This window comes from Canis lupus, chromosome 27 (assembly GCF_048164855.1).
Source record: "Canis lupus baileyi chromosome 27, mCanLup2.hap1, whole genome shotgun sequence".
Classification (NCBI taxonomy): Eukaryota; Metazoa; Chordata; class Mammalia; order Carnivora; family Canidae; genus Canis; species Canis lupus.
In genome coordinates, this window is record NC_132864.1 from 9,583,738 (window position 1) to 9,599,936 (window position 16,199).

Sequence of the window (16,199 nt, forward strand, 5' to 3'; positions counted from 1 at the left end):
AACATCTGGGAGGAGTGTTGCAAAGAAACAGAGCCTCTTACACTGCTAGGCAAGGTCATTATGTTCCCAACAGACAGTTCTCACCACATGCTCATGGGTACCTTCATGATTCACCGAGAACCACAGCTGACTTCTAAGCCTGAGAGAAGGTGGGTTATTACCTGTGATCATAGCCATGCCCCACGTGCTCATCAACCATTCATTTTCCTCGGGGTTTCTCAATGCCAGCATCATTGTCTGGCATTTTGAGCTGGACTATCCTTTGATGGGGGAGACAGAGGTTGTCCTCTGCATTTGGGGGTACCTAACATCATCCCTGGCCTGTATACACAAGATATCAGAGGAAATGTTCTCCCAGCTTTGATAACCAGGTATGTCTCAGGATGTTCCCACATGTCCCCAGGGAGAGGGATAAACTGGGTCCCTGGTCAAGAGCCTTTGGCTTTTACTGAATGAAAGCAAGGGGATCCCTCCTCCTAAAGGATATAGATGCTACCATAGAGATGGGAGTTTATCAGCATATTTTGGGGTGCATCTGGTGGCTCTCACCCAAGAGCAGCTGTAATATCTCTCTCTGTAACTTCAGGAAAAACATAATAATAATAAAAATAATAATCCAATAATAAACAATATTTATTAGGTGCTTAAAATGTGCCAAGAACAGGTTAAAATTCTATCCCACTGAAGCCCCCTAATATCCCTACCAGTAACTGCTACCATTCTTATCTTCATACAGAAATTGAGGCAGAGAGGGGTTGAGGAACCTGTCTGCATTGCACTGGGGAGAATGATAGATTCAGGATTTGAATTCAAGCATCCGTTTCTAGAGCTTACACCCCATCCCGATGCTACTGGTGGACATCTACCGCTCCTTCCTGCCCAGTGGGTAAACCCGCTGTCTTCTAGGACCTATATTTCAGTTTCCCCTTTGCCAAACACTCTGCCTCTGCACTCAGTGAACATGTTTTTAATGAGATTAATACACCCCTTGCAAACGTGAAGGGTAGCTGAGTGAATAAACACATTTAATTTGGTCACAGTAAATGGAGTAGGGATGAGTACATGGCTTACACCAAGCCAAACAGACTTCACTTAAGCTCATCTATTACAAAAAAAAAGACCACTTACAGATTTTTGCTGTGGTGGCAGTGGTGGTAAAATACACGTAACATGAAGTTTACCATCTTAACCAATGTTAAGTGTACAGTTCACTGGTATTAAATACATTCATAATGTTGTGCAACCATCACCACCATCCACCTCCACAATTCATTTCATCTTGTAAAACCAAAACTCAGCACCCATCCATAGATAATTCCCCCATTCCCTCCAGTCTCTTTTTTTTTTTTCCCCTCCAGTCTCTGATGGCTGCACTCCTACTTCGTATCTCTATGACTGTGAATACTCTAAGTACCTCATATTAGAAGAATCATACCATATTTATCAGTTTATGACTGGCTTATTTCACTTTGTATACTGTCCTCAGGGTTCATTCATGTTGTAGCAGGCATCAGAATCCCCTTCCTTTATAAGACTGATTCATATTCCATTGTATGTGTGCACTACACTTTGTTTATCCATTCATCTATTGATGCACATCTGAATTGCTTCCACTTCTTGGCTTTTGTAAGTAATGCTGCTGTGGGAATATGAATGTCCCTTCTAGATCCTGCTTTCAATTCTTTGGAGCATATACAGAGAAGTGCAATTGCTGGATCATACAGTAATTCTATTTTGAGATTTTCGAGTACTGCCATACTGTTTTTCAGCTGCACCATTTTGCATTCTCATCCTTAGGACACAAGGGTTCCAAATGCTCCACGTCCTCATTGATGCTTGTTATTTTCTGCCTTTTCAACAGCAGCCATCCTAATGGGTGCAAAGTGGTATTTCATTGTAGGAGATGTGTACTTTCAAACTCTAAATAAGTGTTGTATGAACCAGCAACCACTGGAGTCACAATGGGGGGAGCCAGCAAAGGTTGGGGACAGCATGAAGACAGGGGTTTGGATGATGGAGTGAGAGAGACTGAATCTCAGAATGGGTTGTTGAAAGAACTGCACGGCATGTTGTGAATGATGACTTGCCAAACACTATGCAAACATCATTTCTAGAAGCCCAACAGGGCCATCCAAACAGCAGTCCCAGGAGGAGCCAGGTTGTGGCTTCTCAGGAGCAATGTGTCCAATCCAGGCAGAGTGGGTAAGAGCCTCTAAAAAGGCCTGTGGATTCCTTTATGTGGTTGTGAATTCTATTTCTTAAAGGTCTCCCTGAGAAATTCAAAAGAAGAGATGCTTTCTTCAGGAAAGCAGGTCTAAAGTGATCACAATACCAGAACAAAATGCAAGAAGATGTTGGCATTTTAGGGGAATGTGAGATAACAGTCTTCATCCTTTTCTTTCATCATTATCTTCACATGTGGCTCTATCCAAGTGTCAGCCACTATCCCGGTCTGAGCATGCTATCTGGCCAATGTTTCCGAGGTACAGGGACAGAATAAGAAAGCCCTAGGTGACAGAAGTTAGGCTAAGGTAGCAAGGCCAGGCCTTGAAAATATGGGTTTGTCCTGGGGGAAAAAGGGCAAAGGACAATGGAACCCCGGCCATGGGGGAAGTGAGGCCTTTGGGCTCATCTGTAGAAATGGCTGGTAATTGGGCCCGAGATCTACAGCCTTCCTCTCTCCTGCTTTGATCCCCTCCTACATGCTCTACCATATTCTCCACTTGAATCCATGTCCCCATTTGCAGGATCCCCTCCTTTCTAAATAAAAAAAGTGCATCACCCTTCTGAAAGTAGACTAGAGCCCAGCTGGCCACAAAGGACTTGTAAATACAAGAAAATATACTCAACATGTTTAGGAACGTGGGGAATGGGAGCTGAAACAGCAATGAGATTCCAAAGAAGGTTCCAAACAAGGAAGGTGTAATGCAGTTGGAATGCTTTTTAAGTTAAGTAAGCCTTGTTTCCCTTTCTGAGATTTTAATTCAGCCAATAATTCTTGGGGTTGCAAGACATAAATGGTTCAGATTTCCCATATTAAGGAATCCTGCAGTAATGTCATGACACCAAGCAAAGTGGCAGCAAATCAAGACTTGAGAATATTCCAGGGGTGCCTCAGTGGCTCAGTCAATTGCTGTCAAGCTCTTGATTTCAGCTCAGGTCATGATTTCAGAGTCCTGGGATCAAGCCCTGTGTTGGGTTCCATGCTCAGCGGAGAGTTTGCTTCTTCCTCTGCTCCTCCCCCTGCTTGTGTTCTCACTCTCACTCTTTCTCTCTCAAATAAATTTTAAAATCTTAAAAAAAAAAAAATCCCAGTATGGAAGCTCGGTCACTGGATTGTGTGACTCTTGATCTTAGGGTCATGAGTTCAAGCTCCATGTTGAGTATAAAGATTACTTAAAAATAAAAATCCTTTAAAATACCCCAGTATTCTGGGACACTGGAATATCTCATGCTCTTACTGCAATTGCTACCTTAGCCTGCCTCTGCTCTCCAGAAATGCCCAGGTAGACAAGTCCCCTTATGCACATGGTAAACTGCAACAGACACAGCTGTGATCCAGGAAGCTCAAAAACGAAGATGCCTTTTATTTTTTTATTTTTATTTTATTTTATTTTATTTTGAAAAGTAAGATGACTCTTAAATCAGTTAAAGAATGTGGAACAAAGGAGGCAGGCTTAGGTCAGGAAGCCTCTGCTTCCTTTCTCTTTTCCGAGAGCTGGAGTCAATTTTATGTGTAAATGTTTTTCCCACAACAGTCAAATGTCTCACCGAAGCCAGGCTGCCTGGCAACGCAGATGTGTTGTGGGGAGCCAGGGAGGGGGCCCTGGGCAGGAAACATTATTTCTTCACTTCTTCCCAAGCAGAAAGAAAATTGTTCCTTTTCTCTGTTCCAGAAGAATACATTTAAAATGACAAGCTGAACAAAATGAAAACAAACCTTTCCTTCGGAGACATTCAACAGGGAAATGAATTTTAGACAGAGTGTGGGAAAATGAGTTTCCAGAATTGTCTAAATTAGCTCCAAATCTGCAGGCAGTGCTACCCCAACTGTGTTTTGGGGTCTCCTCCTCATAATAAGTCTGGGACAGTCGGGTCATTCCCGAGAGCTCCACCTGGCCCTGTAGACAGATGCCTGGTTGGAAATGAAGAGCCAAATCTTCCAGGGGCAAGCCAAGGATCTGGAAATTGTCTTTCAGGCCTCTTCATATCCTTGAATCCAAAGGGGATCAAAGAAAGAAGAAAAAAGCTCCCCCAAATTCACTTAGAACAGCATGGGCACAGGTTGTAGTCAGAAATCAGAGGAAGGATTTGAGAGCAGGTGCCACTATACCAGGCACAGAAGGTGCATTTATTGAGTGGTTTAAGGCTCAGATCCCCATCTGTAGCTCCACTCTCCCACCAGCTGGAGCTGCCAAGGGGGCGCACAGTAATTCAGAAGATCCCAGGATAACATCGTGGAAGGCCTTGAAATGCACGGGGTAGTCCTGTCCTCTCTGGAGTAGATGGAAGGGTGGGCTACCCCTCACTTCATGTCCAGCCAGGCCCCCAGAATGTGGCATCACTGGGAAACACGGTCTTTACAGATATAATTAGGTCAGGATCTCCAGATGGGATCAGAGTAAGGAAAAGTGAGGAGATTGGAGACATGGACACAGAGGGACACCCACGGGATGGCGTGTGAGGACAGACTTGGGGTGGGGGCAATGAGGCCAGGAGCCGAGGCAGCAGCTGAATGAGGAAGAGGCAGGAAAGGATCCCCCCAGCCCAGGAGGCCCTGCCAGTGCCCTGACTTCAGCCTTTTGCCTCCAGAACTGTGATAGACCATGTTTCTGATGCTTTAAGCTGCTCAGTTTGGGGTAATTTGTTACAGAAGCCCAAGGAAATAAATACTCTCTGCTGCTTTGAGCCACGACTTAGATCAGGAGACACATCTCAGCCCAGGGTCACCATCAGATCCCCAGGCCTACAGGGTGACACTGAAATGTGAGTCTGTTGTCCACGTGTATAAGCCCAAAGGTTGCGCTCAAAGCCTGCATTCCTAGCCTCTCGGGGAAACCAGCAGACCCGGCTGCCAGGCTCTTGGGCCCTGTTGCCACCAGGAATCTGGCTTCTTCCGTCAGTGTCATGTTTTCAGTCTCCATGCACCCCGTGGCCCAGATCGCTACTTCAGTCTCTTCTTTTTTTTAAAATTTTTTTTTACTTTTTTTTTTTTTTTTTTTACTTACTTCAGTCTCTTCTATGGCCACACGATATTCCATTACACAGATAGATCACATTTTGCTTATTTATTTGCTGGTTGATAGACATTTAGGTTGTTTCCATGTTTTGGCTATCATGGATAATGCTGCTGTGGACATTTGTGTATTTGTGTACGTTTAGTGTATAATGGAGTGTAAATGGATTAAATACTGGAGTTCCTCAATTGGCTTCAGTCTATCAGGAAGGACACGCTCCATGAATCCCACCAGCCAACCAGCAGTGGAAACCCAGCACTGTGCCCTTTGCACTGGGCTAGCTGGGTACCGGGTTTACCTATAAAAGGTCTGCATCGCAAAATCCTTCTAGAGGAGGGAGCAGCCAGTCAATGATCACTACCGGCATTCCCTCCTCATACATTTAGCATCTAGGAATGAGTCCACTGACAAATACCATCCTGCTTGGAAAAATAACACTTCTCCCAATACCCCTGCATACAAAGTCACTTTAGCTCATCTCTTTAAAAGCCTCTTTCCTTGCTTCCGCCCCTTATCCTTTTATTTATTTATTGGAAGATGCTGGGAACGCAGAGCAGCTATTAAGTGCACAGGACGTTGTGTTGATTTGGTTGGGGGGATGCCGGTTCTTAACGAGAATGAGCACACATGCAGCAGTCAAGCCGGAACAGAACTCGAGAGTCAGTAGCCCTGCATCCAAGGCCGTCTGTGCTCCAGCTGAGGGTACCTCCCCTGCTCCACGATTCTGTGACCCTGCCCTACAAAGCAAGGGTTATTAAAGTAGTTGCATGGCAGCATAGAGTGTCGCTCTCTGCTCCCTTTTTATTGTTCTGGGAAGCCTACCTCCTTCCTTCATAGTGTTTTACTTAAAGAAAAATCCTCTCTTCGGATTTATGCCCCGAAGGCTGCATTATCAATGCTGGCACATGAAACCTACCCAGAAAAGACAAAGCAGCCCTGCACACTGCTGCCCTATTGTCAGGTGTTCCTGAGAACCTCACAAGGCCCCTAAGAAGGAACAGAGAGGGAAGTGTGTGGATTGCTGTTGCTACTTCCTTGCAGGGCTGGCAGGTGCAGAGGGCAGCTAGCTCAGGGGAAGGCTTGGTGGCTGGTCCTGGGCTGGCAGGACATGGAGCGCCAACCTGAGGTCCACGGGAGTCCAGGCACACGGAGGAACTCCCTAGATCTTCAACTGTCACAGTTTGGTAAGTCTCCCATCACAGACAGTTCCTGTTTACACTCGATGATCCCCCTCTGAGCACATGTACAGTCAATAACCGGCCACAGTCCCTCATCTTCAGAGGCCAGTGGAAGGCGCAAACAGACCTCCAGGACACATGATGACTTTAAGGTCACAACACTGATGGGAAAGAACTTCTCAAATGCTAATAGAGCACAGACTGGTTCAGCAAGCTGCTAGCCCAGATGAAGTGAAGCAATAATTAATCACAGGAGACTGAGTGAACGGATGGAGGGACTCTCATCTTTATGACAAACATTGTTGGTTCTTTAATATGTTGTTTTCCAGACTGAAAGGACCCCTTTCCTCCTCTCTTTTAAGAAATTTATAACTTGCAACAATTTGATAAAGCATACAACTGTAAACATGGATTGAAACATTTTCCTTCTTCTCCCTACCTGATTTCTCTAGAATTTAGAAACTCTTAGCAAATGAATATTCTCACTCTTCATGACAAGATAAGTATTAGAATACACTCAATGAAAATCTGTTCTTTTTGCAGTGGGATGCAGTTAGAGAAGTCCATAGCCTGGTTTCTTAACATAAAAACACTTTAAAGTCTATCTAAGATTCCTTATTATCAGACAATTTTTAAGAACTGAGGTTGACTTTGAGAAGCCAGTGAAGCTCCTTGGATATGACCAGAATTATTACTGAATATCACATTTGAGAATAGAACCAGAATCAGTATCCTTACTACATTTATGTCAAAAATCCAAGTTTAATAAGACAACTTATTTTTTAACAAACAAATGCGTTTCACTATGACTGTGATGAAAATGAAATAACTATAAAAAATTAAAAATTGTATTTCAGTTGGAAAACTAGAGCGTACCTATAATCAGACTCTCATTGTTAATTGTTTCTGAGGCTTTGTGCATGTAAACTTCAGAGAAATCACCACAACGGAACATACCCAGACAACCTCCATGCCAGCTGCCAGGTGGGAATGCCAGTGACATCACCAAAGGGTCAAATTGCCAACCAGGGTCTCGAGACCTGTGGAACTGAAGCCACCAACCTCATTCTACCCTCTGAAGATGTTTCCAACACAAATCAAGAAATTTTCTCAACTGGCTGCTTATAATCTACTTAGATTATCAACCTTTGCTTTTCTTATATTTCTAAAGAGATATCTCTTATTAAATGATTAATTGCTCCCATCAGACAGAGACCTGGTTTAGACCTGTTTATAGCACCATCTCCTGAAATAGAACATTTTCAAGTTCATCAGGCCCTAAGTGACCATGAGGATAGGTGGTTGCTAATACCTCATGCCATAGGTTCACTTTGACAGGTAAAACCTGACTCTGATTATAACCCATTTGAGTTGCTTAGTTGGTTGGGTCTTGGCTTCTGGGCATCTGCTCGGGGTGGGAGGGGTTCATTCCTTGGCAACTGTTGTCCAATAGTCATTCTATTGACCTGTACCTCCTCCCAGGGTTTTAAACGCTCCTCGGCAGTCATTCACACATCAAACGACGTCCAGTGGGATCAGGCACCTTGAGGACCTCACTGACCCTACCGCTTGGGTGCGTGGTGCTGATGTACCTGTTGGAGCAGGGGAACGTGGGAGGCCCCTGCCTGGCTGCATTACCAGTGGTAGGGACGGGAATACCGTAGGAGCTGCTCACACTGTCAGTTTGCTGAGAGACGGACCCCAAGTGTAGAGGATGTTAACATCATACACGAACAGAGCCCAGCCTTGAAAATTCCCTGAGCTGACAAACCCGGTTTCATCAGACAAGCGAAGCTTAATTCGGCTTGTTTGGCAAGACAAGCGAGGCCAACTTGACCTGGGTCATTGCTTGCTTATGTCTCGGAAAATCATACACAAGACTTAAATTGTTCCCCCAAATTGATAGGAGGTCACCACTCACCCCTTTGCTTTCATTTAAGAAAAACCTAACATCGTGAATAATGCCTGTAAAGAATAGTCGGTCCCTGCCTCGGGGCTCTGAGAGCTACTTTTCTAACATATATGCCAACCTCCCGCACCTCCCAAGCTTCATTCCAGGCTCTGCTTTGAGGGCTCCTCATGTGCAAATGGTCCTTTTGGTGCGTTCACAATAAACTTTTACTGACTACCACTTCAGTGTTCATTAGTTTAACTTCTTTTTTATCCCTGACTTTGGATACAACAAAGCAAGCCTGTCCTCAGGTGTGGAGGACCATAAGCTACCTCCTTTGTCTTTGGAGGCATTAATTCAGTTACTGAGTGATGAGGCCGAGGCAGGGTGGCCTCCCCAGCTCTCCCCTCTAATGACTTTGCAAGGCCAGGACCAACTAAGGCAGAGTGAACACTGATTTGAAACAGGAAGATGTTCTGCAGACTCTAACACAGAGCTTTGAGGAAGCAGCGGTCATCTTCTGCATCCCAAGGCCTTCTCTGTAGCATCCAGGCACGTGGGGGTGGCAATGGGCATTTTCAGGACTGATGACTCCAGTCACCAATGCATTTTGGAAGCCCTCAGAATAGTGAGTAATGCCTCTGCTTGCTGTAAGAATCTCAGGAACTGATTTGATCATAAATCACGGATTGCCTTTAGATTAAATTCACGAAGTTACCAGCGAACAGCAGGCTGCTTCTTTGGGCCTACAGAAGACAGTATCATTTGTGAAAATGGTCCTATAAGGGAAGCCTAGGTCAGGTTCCCAGATAGACTATTGGCCCTATAAAACCCCTAAAAAGTCCTAGCTGTTTCCAAATATAGCCTTGTCTCAAAGTCATCATGCAAGGTGACAAAGGAGAATACCTTTGGATTTCACAGTCAGTAGAGGTCTTTCAAGCTCTCCTGCAAATCCCCCAAATCTCTCGGTAGAAAGGTACCAGCAAGGGCAGGACAGATTTCTCTGTGATCCAACCTGCAGCCATGGGTGGAGCTGCTGGAGGCACGTGGGTTCCCATGCATGAGCATGCATTCTCATGTAGTGTCACTATCCATGCCATGTCTGTGTACATCCTCTTGCATTCTTTTACTGAATGTTTTATCCTTGAAATAGTTCATTTAAAAATGAAAATTACTTTTAACTAAGTTAAAATTACGTATGTTATCTGGAAAGAGAAATCCTGTTTCCCCCGTGGTCTGCCATCAGTCATGGCGGTGGCATCCTTCAGCCACACATCTGGGAGTCATTCTGGACTCCATGTCTCCTCTGCCTCTCTCCCAGGACTCGGTGCATAGTTGGAAAGATCAGGAAGGCAGAAACAGAGATGCTGCACCTCACGGCAGTAAGTAGCATCCACCCCAGAAGTTCGCCAGCACTGCTCTCTGTGCTCCAAAGCACTTGTCATTATAAACAAAACAGAACAAACCAAAAAACCAGTTTTGCTCTTTAAACAAAATTGCAGTGAAGTGGGAATCAATACAGCATGGAGAACAGACCTTGCTGTGGTTTTATGCAAGGCACGAAGTCCTTTTCCTGCTAAAACAGAATTCAGCACTCAGGGAAGTTTGATGGATGTTTAAACACAACCCTGTTAGGGATATTCAGCATTCATAGAAATACTTTTTATGTTCCAGGCGCTGTTATAGGCATCTTACAAATAAATATTGGCCCACGAGGTCCTCCCGTCCTCGGAAGCAGGAGGTGCCATGATGACATCTGATGCAGAAATGAGGGGACAGAGGTACATGGAGGCCAGGTGAGCTGCCCACCATCCCACCACCATGAAGTGGAGGAGATAGGCTCAGAGCTGAGCCAGCTGAGTGCAGGACCTCATCCTCAACACCCTTTTTGCCTGTGATGATGACAAATACAGAAAACAGCCTCTTTTGTCAAACACACCAGGTCTGGGGGCCCACCAGCAGCTGAAGGCCTTGCACCTGTGACCTAGTGGTTCACCCAAACCCACCCTTGGTAGACCACACAGCCTGCATTTCTGAAAGCAGAGTTAAGTATCAGTACAAGCAAGATAATTATGACTCTGGAATCCTAACACGTGTTAGTGGTACCATCCCTGACTTCTGCATCTACTTTCCAAAGCCAAGGCTGTATATATTTATTTTATAGTGAAATGACCTGAGGGACGCCTGGGTGGCTCAGGGGTTGAGCGTCTGCCTTCAGCTTAGGTCGTGATCCCGGGGTCCTGGGATCGAGTTCCTGCACTGGGGTCCCCACAGGGAGCCTGCTTCTCCCTCTGCCTGTGTCTCTGTCTCTCTGTGTGTCTCTCATGAATAAAAAAATAAAACCTTTAAAAGAGAAAAAAATTGCCATCCTGGCCTCTCAGTTGTGAGGTTGACACTTCCACCAAGTCTCTGGCACCCTGACAGGGAGGTGTGTTCCCTCATACACGGTCAGCAGGTGCCTGCCTGGCCCCACTGAGTCTGAAGGTAGCTGCGATGGGAGTCCTCAAAGGGCAAAGTGTGCATCTTGTGAAAGATGGAGGATTTCATAACATCACTGATCATGATGTTGTGGAAGTCCTTAATTGTATCCAGATCTCACTGGCAAGGGAGGATCTGGTAAAATTAGCCTACTTAAAAATTGCAAGAAAAAATTCCAAGGACGATGACCAGACAGACACATTGGGAAAGAATTATGAGAATCCCAAGGATGCAGAAATGCCTTGAGAAACATTGAAGCCTTTGAGTGCATTTTGTGAAAACAAACTCAAACAAAGCCTTTGAAAATGAAAATGACCATTCTTAAAGTTATACAACAAAACTTACACAAAAAGGAATATGCTATAAAATAGTATCACTCTATTTTGCAGTTATTTTCCCAAGCAACTCATTCAACATGTGATTAATTTTTTTTTATTCCAATGTGGAGATGTAATTATTACCTAACTCTTTCCTCGCTAGAATCGGAAAAAATTTTTTTTTATCATCTTTATCTTTTAAACAAGTCTCAAATATTTTCTCGTTATTATGAAATCCTGGCCCACAATTTAAGAGGATTTTCTGTAAGTGGCTCTTCTCCAATATGAATAATCCTCAGAAGGCAGACGCTCCCAGATGGACCTCGGAATCATCACAGAGTGACAGAGCAGCCCTATTAGAACTTAAGCAATCTGCTGAGCCAGCAGTGGTGACGGCAGGTGGGTTATCCCATTGTTTCAATTTACTTTCTGTTCTTTCTTTTTTTATGAGAGGGAATACCTCTGTGCAATAATTTTCTGTTGGCCAGACTCCTTTAATCACAGCTAAACCATGCTCAGGAACTGAGCTTCACCCATCCCCAGCCTGCCAACAAGAACCGCACCGAATTCTTGTTTAAAGGATGCTTCCTTGCCTTTTTTCACGTACACACACAAAGTAAAATATTATAAATATCATAAACCCTATGTCTCTTCTTGGGCTCTGAGGAAATATGCTCTCAATCATGCAACAAGTATCTGTGTGTCTATGAAAAAATTCCAAGCCAAGGAAAGAATCCGATCCTTCTGCAAGTTCAATGACAAAAGAGAGAGTGATTTGATTACTCTTGCTTCTCTTGGATGTGGTTTCTGGCCCCCTCTCCCACCCCCTGATCCACGATGGATGAGGAACTGCTGCGTGCACCTGGGCAGCTGCAGGATCCAGCTTCACTGAGAAGCCGGAGCATCCCCCGAACGTAGTGAAACCCCAGGGATCCGGCGCCACCGCACCCTAGGCGCGGACAAGAAGGCCCTGGGCCAGCCTGGGCACCTACCTCAGGATGAAAAGGTCCACAGTGGAGTTGCTGGCGATGGTGACGTAGGCGGTGACCACATCTCCTTGCTTGACGGGCCGGGAGGGCAGCCAGATGACCACGTTGCTGTCCAAACGCAGCTCGCTGAGCTGGGTGCTGTCCTGGGCCCGGTAGAGGCTGACGGCGCCGATCCTCTGCAGGTGGGGCACGGCCTCGTCCAGCCCGTCCTTCCCAGGCCGGATGGCGTTGCCCTTCCTGACGTCGCCGCCGCCGCCCGCACAGTCCCCGCGCGCATCCCCCGGCTGCACGGAGTAGTAGAGCTCCACGGGGCTCCCCTCGGGCGGCCCAGGCGCCCGCTTCCTCCCGGCCACCACGGTGGGGGGCCCGAACCAGGCGGCCAGCAGCTCCAGTTCGGCCACGCACAGCCCCAGGGCGCCCTGCAGCCGGCAGCCGGCCCGCACCTCCCGGGTCTCCCGGAAGGCGAACAGCCGCAGGCAGGGCAGCCGCTCGCCGGGGCTCTGTGCCGCCCAGTCCCGGCCCAGCAGGTGGAAGAGCACCTGCACCCGGGGCCGGCTCAGGTACACCTTGTCCCGCAGGATGTGCGCCCTCAGCCTCCAGTTGAGGGAGAGCTTGCTGGTGGCTCCGAAGGGGCTGGAGGGCAGCAGGAGGTCCTGAGGCACCACCTGCTCGATGGAGAAGGGCCCGTAGCTGGCGTTGAGCACTGGGGGCCGGTTGGCCTTGTAGGTGAAGAAGGACTCCACCCTGGTGTGCAGGCTGGAGTTGCGCAGGACGTCCTGGTTGGCCTCCTTCAGGAAGAAGGAGGTCTCTGCTCCAAGGATGTGGTAGCTCACAGGCAGGAAGGGTGGCAGAGAAGAGAACCGTGGCACATTATCTGTGATCCCCCGGCCCTCGATCACTACAGAGGACAAAGAAAGAAAAGAAAAAAAACGAAGATGAGGTTAGGGCTGGACTCCTTGGATAGGAAGTCTATAAGCAACTTAGAAATGAGGATGAACATTCCGGAGCTCACATGGCTAGTATTTTCATGGTCCTCCTGGGATAGGCCAGTAAAGGACTATACGATCTGCAAAATATATACTTGTATTAGGGGGAGGTTAATGAGATGTGGATGTTTGTATATTAGGAATGGTTAAACAGTGACAATTACATAATTCCACCGAGCAGAAAGCTGGCAAGATAGCCACGAGTGTGAAGTTGGGATGTTTATTAATAATTTGCATGAGTTTAAAACATATTTAATGGCATGAGTACATGAATAGAAAAACAGACCAATGGAACAGATGAGTCCCTAAATACATTCATGTACATCTAGAAATTTATTAGCGTGTGATACAGACAGTATCCAAATCATGAGGCAAAGAGAGATTTTCTCATAAATGGTTCTAGGACAACTGGCTAGCTACTTGAAACAAAAGATGCAATTGAAACAAAAGATACAATTAGATCCATACCTCACACCACACACAAGAATAAATGTCAAGTGAATCAGTAATCTAGATATAAGGAAATAATTTATTTTTGGTACTAAAAGAAGACAGTGGATGAACTCCTTTATCAGCTGAGTGTAGGGAAAGCTTTCTAATTACAACTCAAAATCCAAATGCAATTTTAAAAAATTGATAAGCTTGCTTACGCAAAAAAAATAATAATCTTTTGCATAACAAAAAATTCATAAAGCCAATAGGAAACACAGCACATAGGGAGACAGTGGCTTATGGCACTTGACCCAGCCTGGGGATGGACTCTGTTTGGTCCATTGTATTTTAGAAGATCGATAAGATGGGAACTATCTTGAACAACTGGGAAGTATCTGGGTTTCCAGCTTCTCTTTACACATGGGAGAGCCTGGCAACATTTAGGTATTATGCCCACCTGGTAACAAGGGGTGAAGTCATTCAGTAGGCCATGGCACTCAGGGAAGTTACTTCCTTGTAACTGCACAGGTGCATCTAAGTCAGAAAGCCCTGACTGCAATCTGCAGCCTGGTAAGCCAGCCTACCCTGGGGGCTGGGGCTCAGTGCTGAGATAGGGAAGAGCATCACCACTACCTTCCTGACCTTCTCTGCCCATTGCAGACATGGACAGTAGTACAACCAGCAGGCTCCTTGCCGCCTAAAGGTTCTTCTCTGTAAAGATTCCCCATGGCTTTCACCTATACTGTGGGAAGTTCACTAAGGACTCCCTACACACGCAGGACAAACAGGTTAAAATGCCCAATGGCTGACTTTGCAAAGCCCTCAGAAGCCCACAGCCATGCCTTAGTCTTTGAAAACCAGCCCAGATATTTGCAAATGACATATCAGATTAAGGGCTATTATCCAAGATTTATAAAGAATTTACAATCTTAACACCCAAAAAACAAAGAGTTCAGTCAAGAAATGGGCAAAAAACATGAACAGACACATCTCCAAAGAAGACAGAGACAAATGACCAACAGACATACGAGAAAATGCTCAATATCCCTCAGCAGCAGGGAAATACATATCAAAACGACAATTAGAGACAAAGAGACAAAGAGACAAAATGACAAAGAGACAAATGACCAACAGACATACGAGAAAATGCTCAATATCCCTCAGCAGCAGGGAAATACATATCAAAACGACAATTAGATACAATCTCACACCGGTCATAATGGCTAAAATTACCAAGTCAGGAAACAACAAATATTAGTGAGGATGCAGAAAAAGGAGAACCCTCTTGCGCTGTTGGTGGGAATGCAAGTTGGTATAGTCACTCTAGAGAACAGTGTAGTGGTTCATCAAGAAGTTAAAAATATAGCTACCCTATGATCCGGAAATTATGCTACTGGGCATTTACCCCAAAGATATAGATGTGGTGATCTGAAGGGGCACCTGCACCCCAATGTTCATAGGAGCAATGTCCACAATAGCCGAACTGTGGAAGGAGCCACAATGTCTTTTGGCAGATGAATGGATAAAGAAGATGTGGTCTTTATATACAATGGGATATTCCTCAGCCATCAGAAAGGACAAATACCCACCATGCTTCAACGTGGATGGAACTGGAGGGTATTAAGCTGAGTGAAGTCAATTGGAGAAGGACAATTATCATATGATCTTACTCATACGTGAATATAAGAAACAGTGCAGAGGATCATAGAGGATGAGAGGAAAGCTGAATGGGAAGTCATCAGAGAGGGAGAAAAAGCATGAGAGATTCTTAACTTGGGAAACAAACTGAGGGTTGCTGGAGGGGAAATGGAAGGGGGATGGGGTAACTGGGGGATGGCCATTGAGGAGGGCCAATCATAACATGATGAGCACTGGGTGTGATATGCAGCTGATGAATTACTGACCTCTATCTCTGAAACTAATAATGTCCTATACGTTGGCTAATTGAATTTAAATGGAAAGAAAAGAAAAGAAAAAATCAGCCCAGAAACACAAGCGGGTCCCCATTCAGATACTGTGGGAGAGTCCAGTTGTGTCTACTCCAGCTGCTCCAGCCTCCCCTCCTGGCCTTCCTCCTGATGGCAGCAGGCACAGCCCATCCAGCATATGGGGCGGCCTGTGCCTCTCTCCTCTGGAAGCTCCCCTAATCCTTTTCCCGGCAGGGACACTGGCTAGCAGATCAAAGCTGCCTTTGGTGGGGCTGCAGCCAAACAGGGCCTGGGTTGTCAAGATGGCTTTTCAAAGAAACAGCCTCCTCCTCCCTTGTTCTCTGCCAGAGGCTTTGTTCTGAGGCCACCAGGAACAAGGGTGCTTGCCCTTCTCTCTCTGGAGGGATGTCTCTGCACTTCCATTTTAACCCTCTCATTCTAGAACCAGCTTAAATCACCCTCAGAAGGCCTTGACAAAGTAGAGCATTCCAGAAAGAGTACTGACTCCATGTCCTTAAAAAAGCCATCGATTACTGAAGCAACTCACAATATTTTGTAAAAACCTAACTAAATTGCCACATCAGATGTTTTATTCTAGTGTACTCAATCCCTCTCCAAAAAACCTCTTAAACCTTGAAGTGTGGACACTGAGAGACTGATTTGTTTGGGGCTCTGGACGCCACAGGTTCTTGAAAGGAGCAGAGCAGGATGCTAAGGCCCACTTGTGACAGATGCACCTCACCGCAGGAAGCACTACCAACAA

At 45.7% G+C, this 16,199-nt stretch overlaps 1 protein-coding gene across 1 annotated transcript in view; it reads right to left on the reverse strand.

Moving 5' to 3' along the window:
• The window catches only part of TMEM132C (transmembrane protein 132C), a 301,608-nt gene that overhangs the window by 183,785 nt on the left and 101,624 nt on the right, over nt 1–16,199 (reverse strand). The window contains exon 2 of the mRNA XM_072802147.1: nt 12,094–12,988. Coding sequence (XP_072658248.1) covers nt 12,094–12,988 — 895 coding nt within the window. The remainder of the gene's footprint in view (nt 1–12,093; nt 12,989–16,199) is intronic.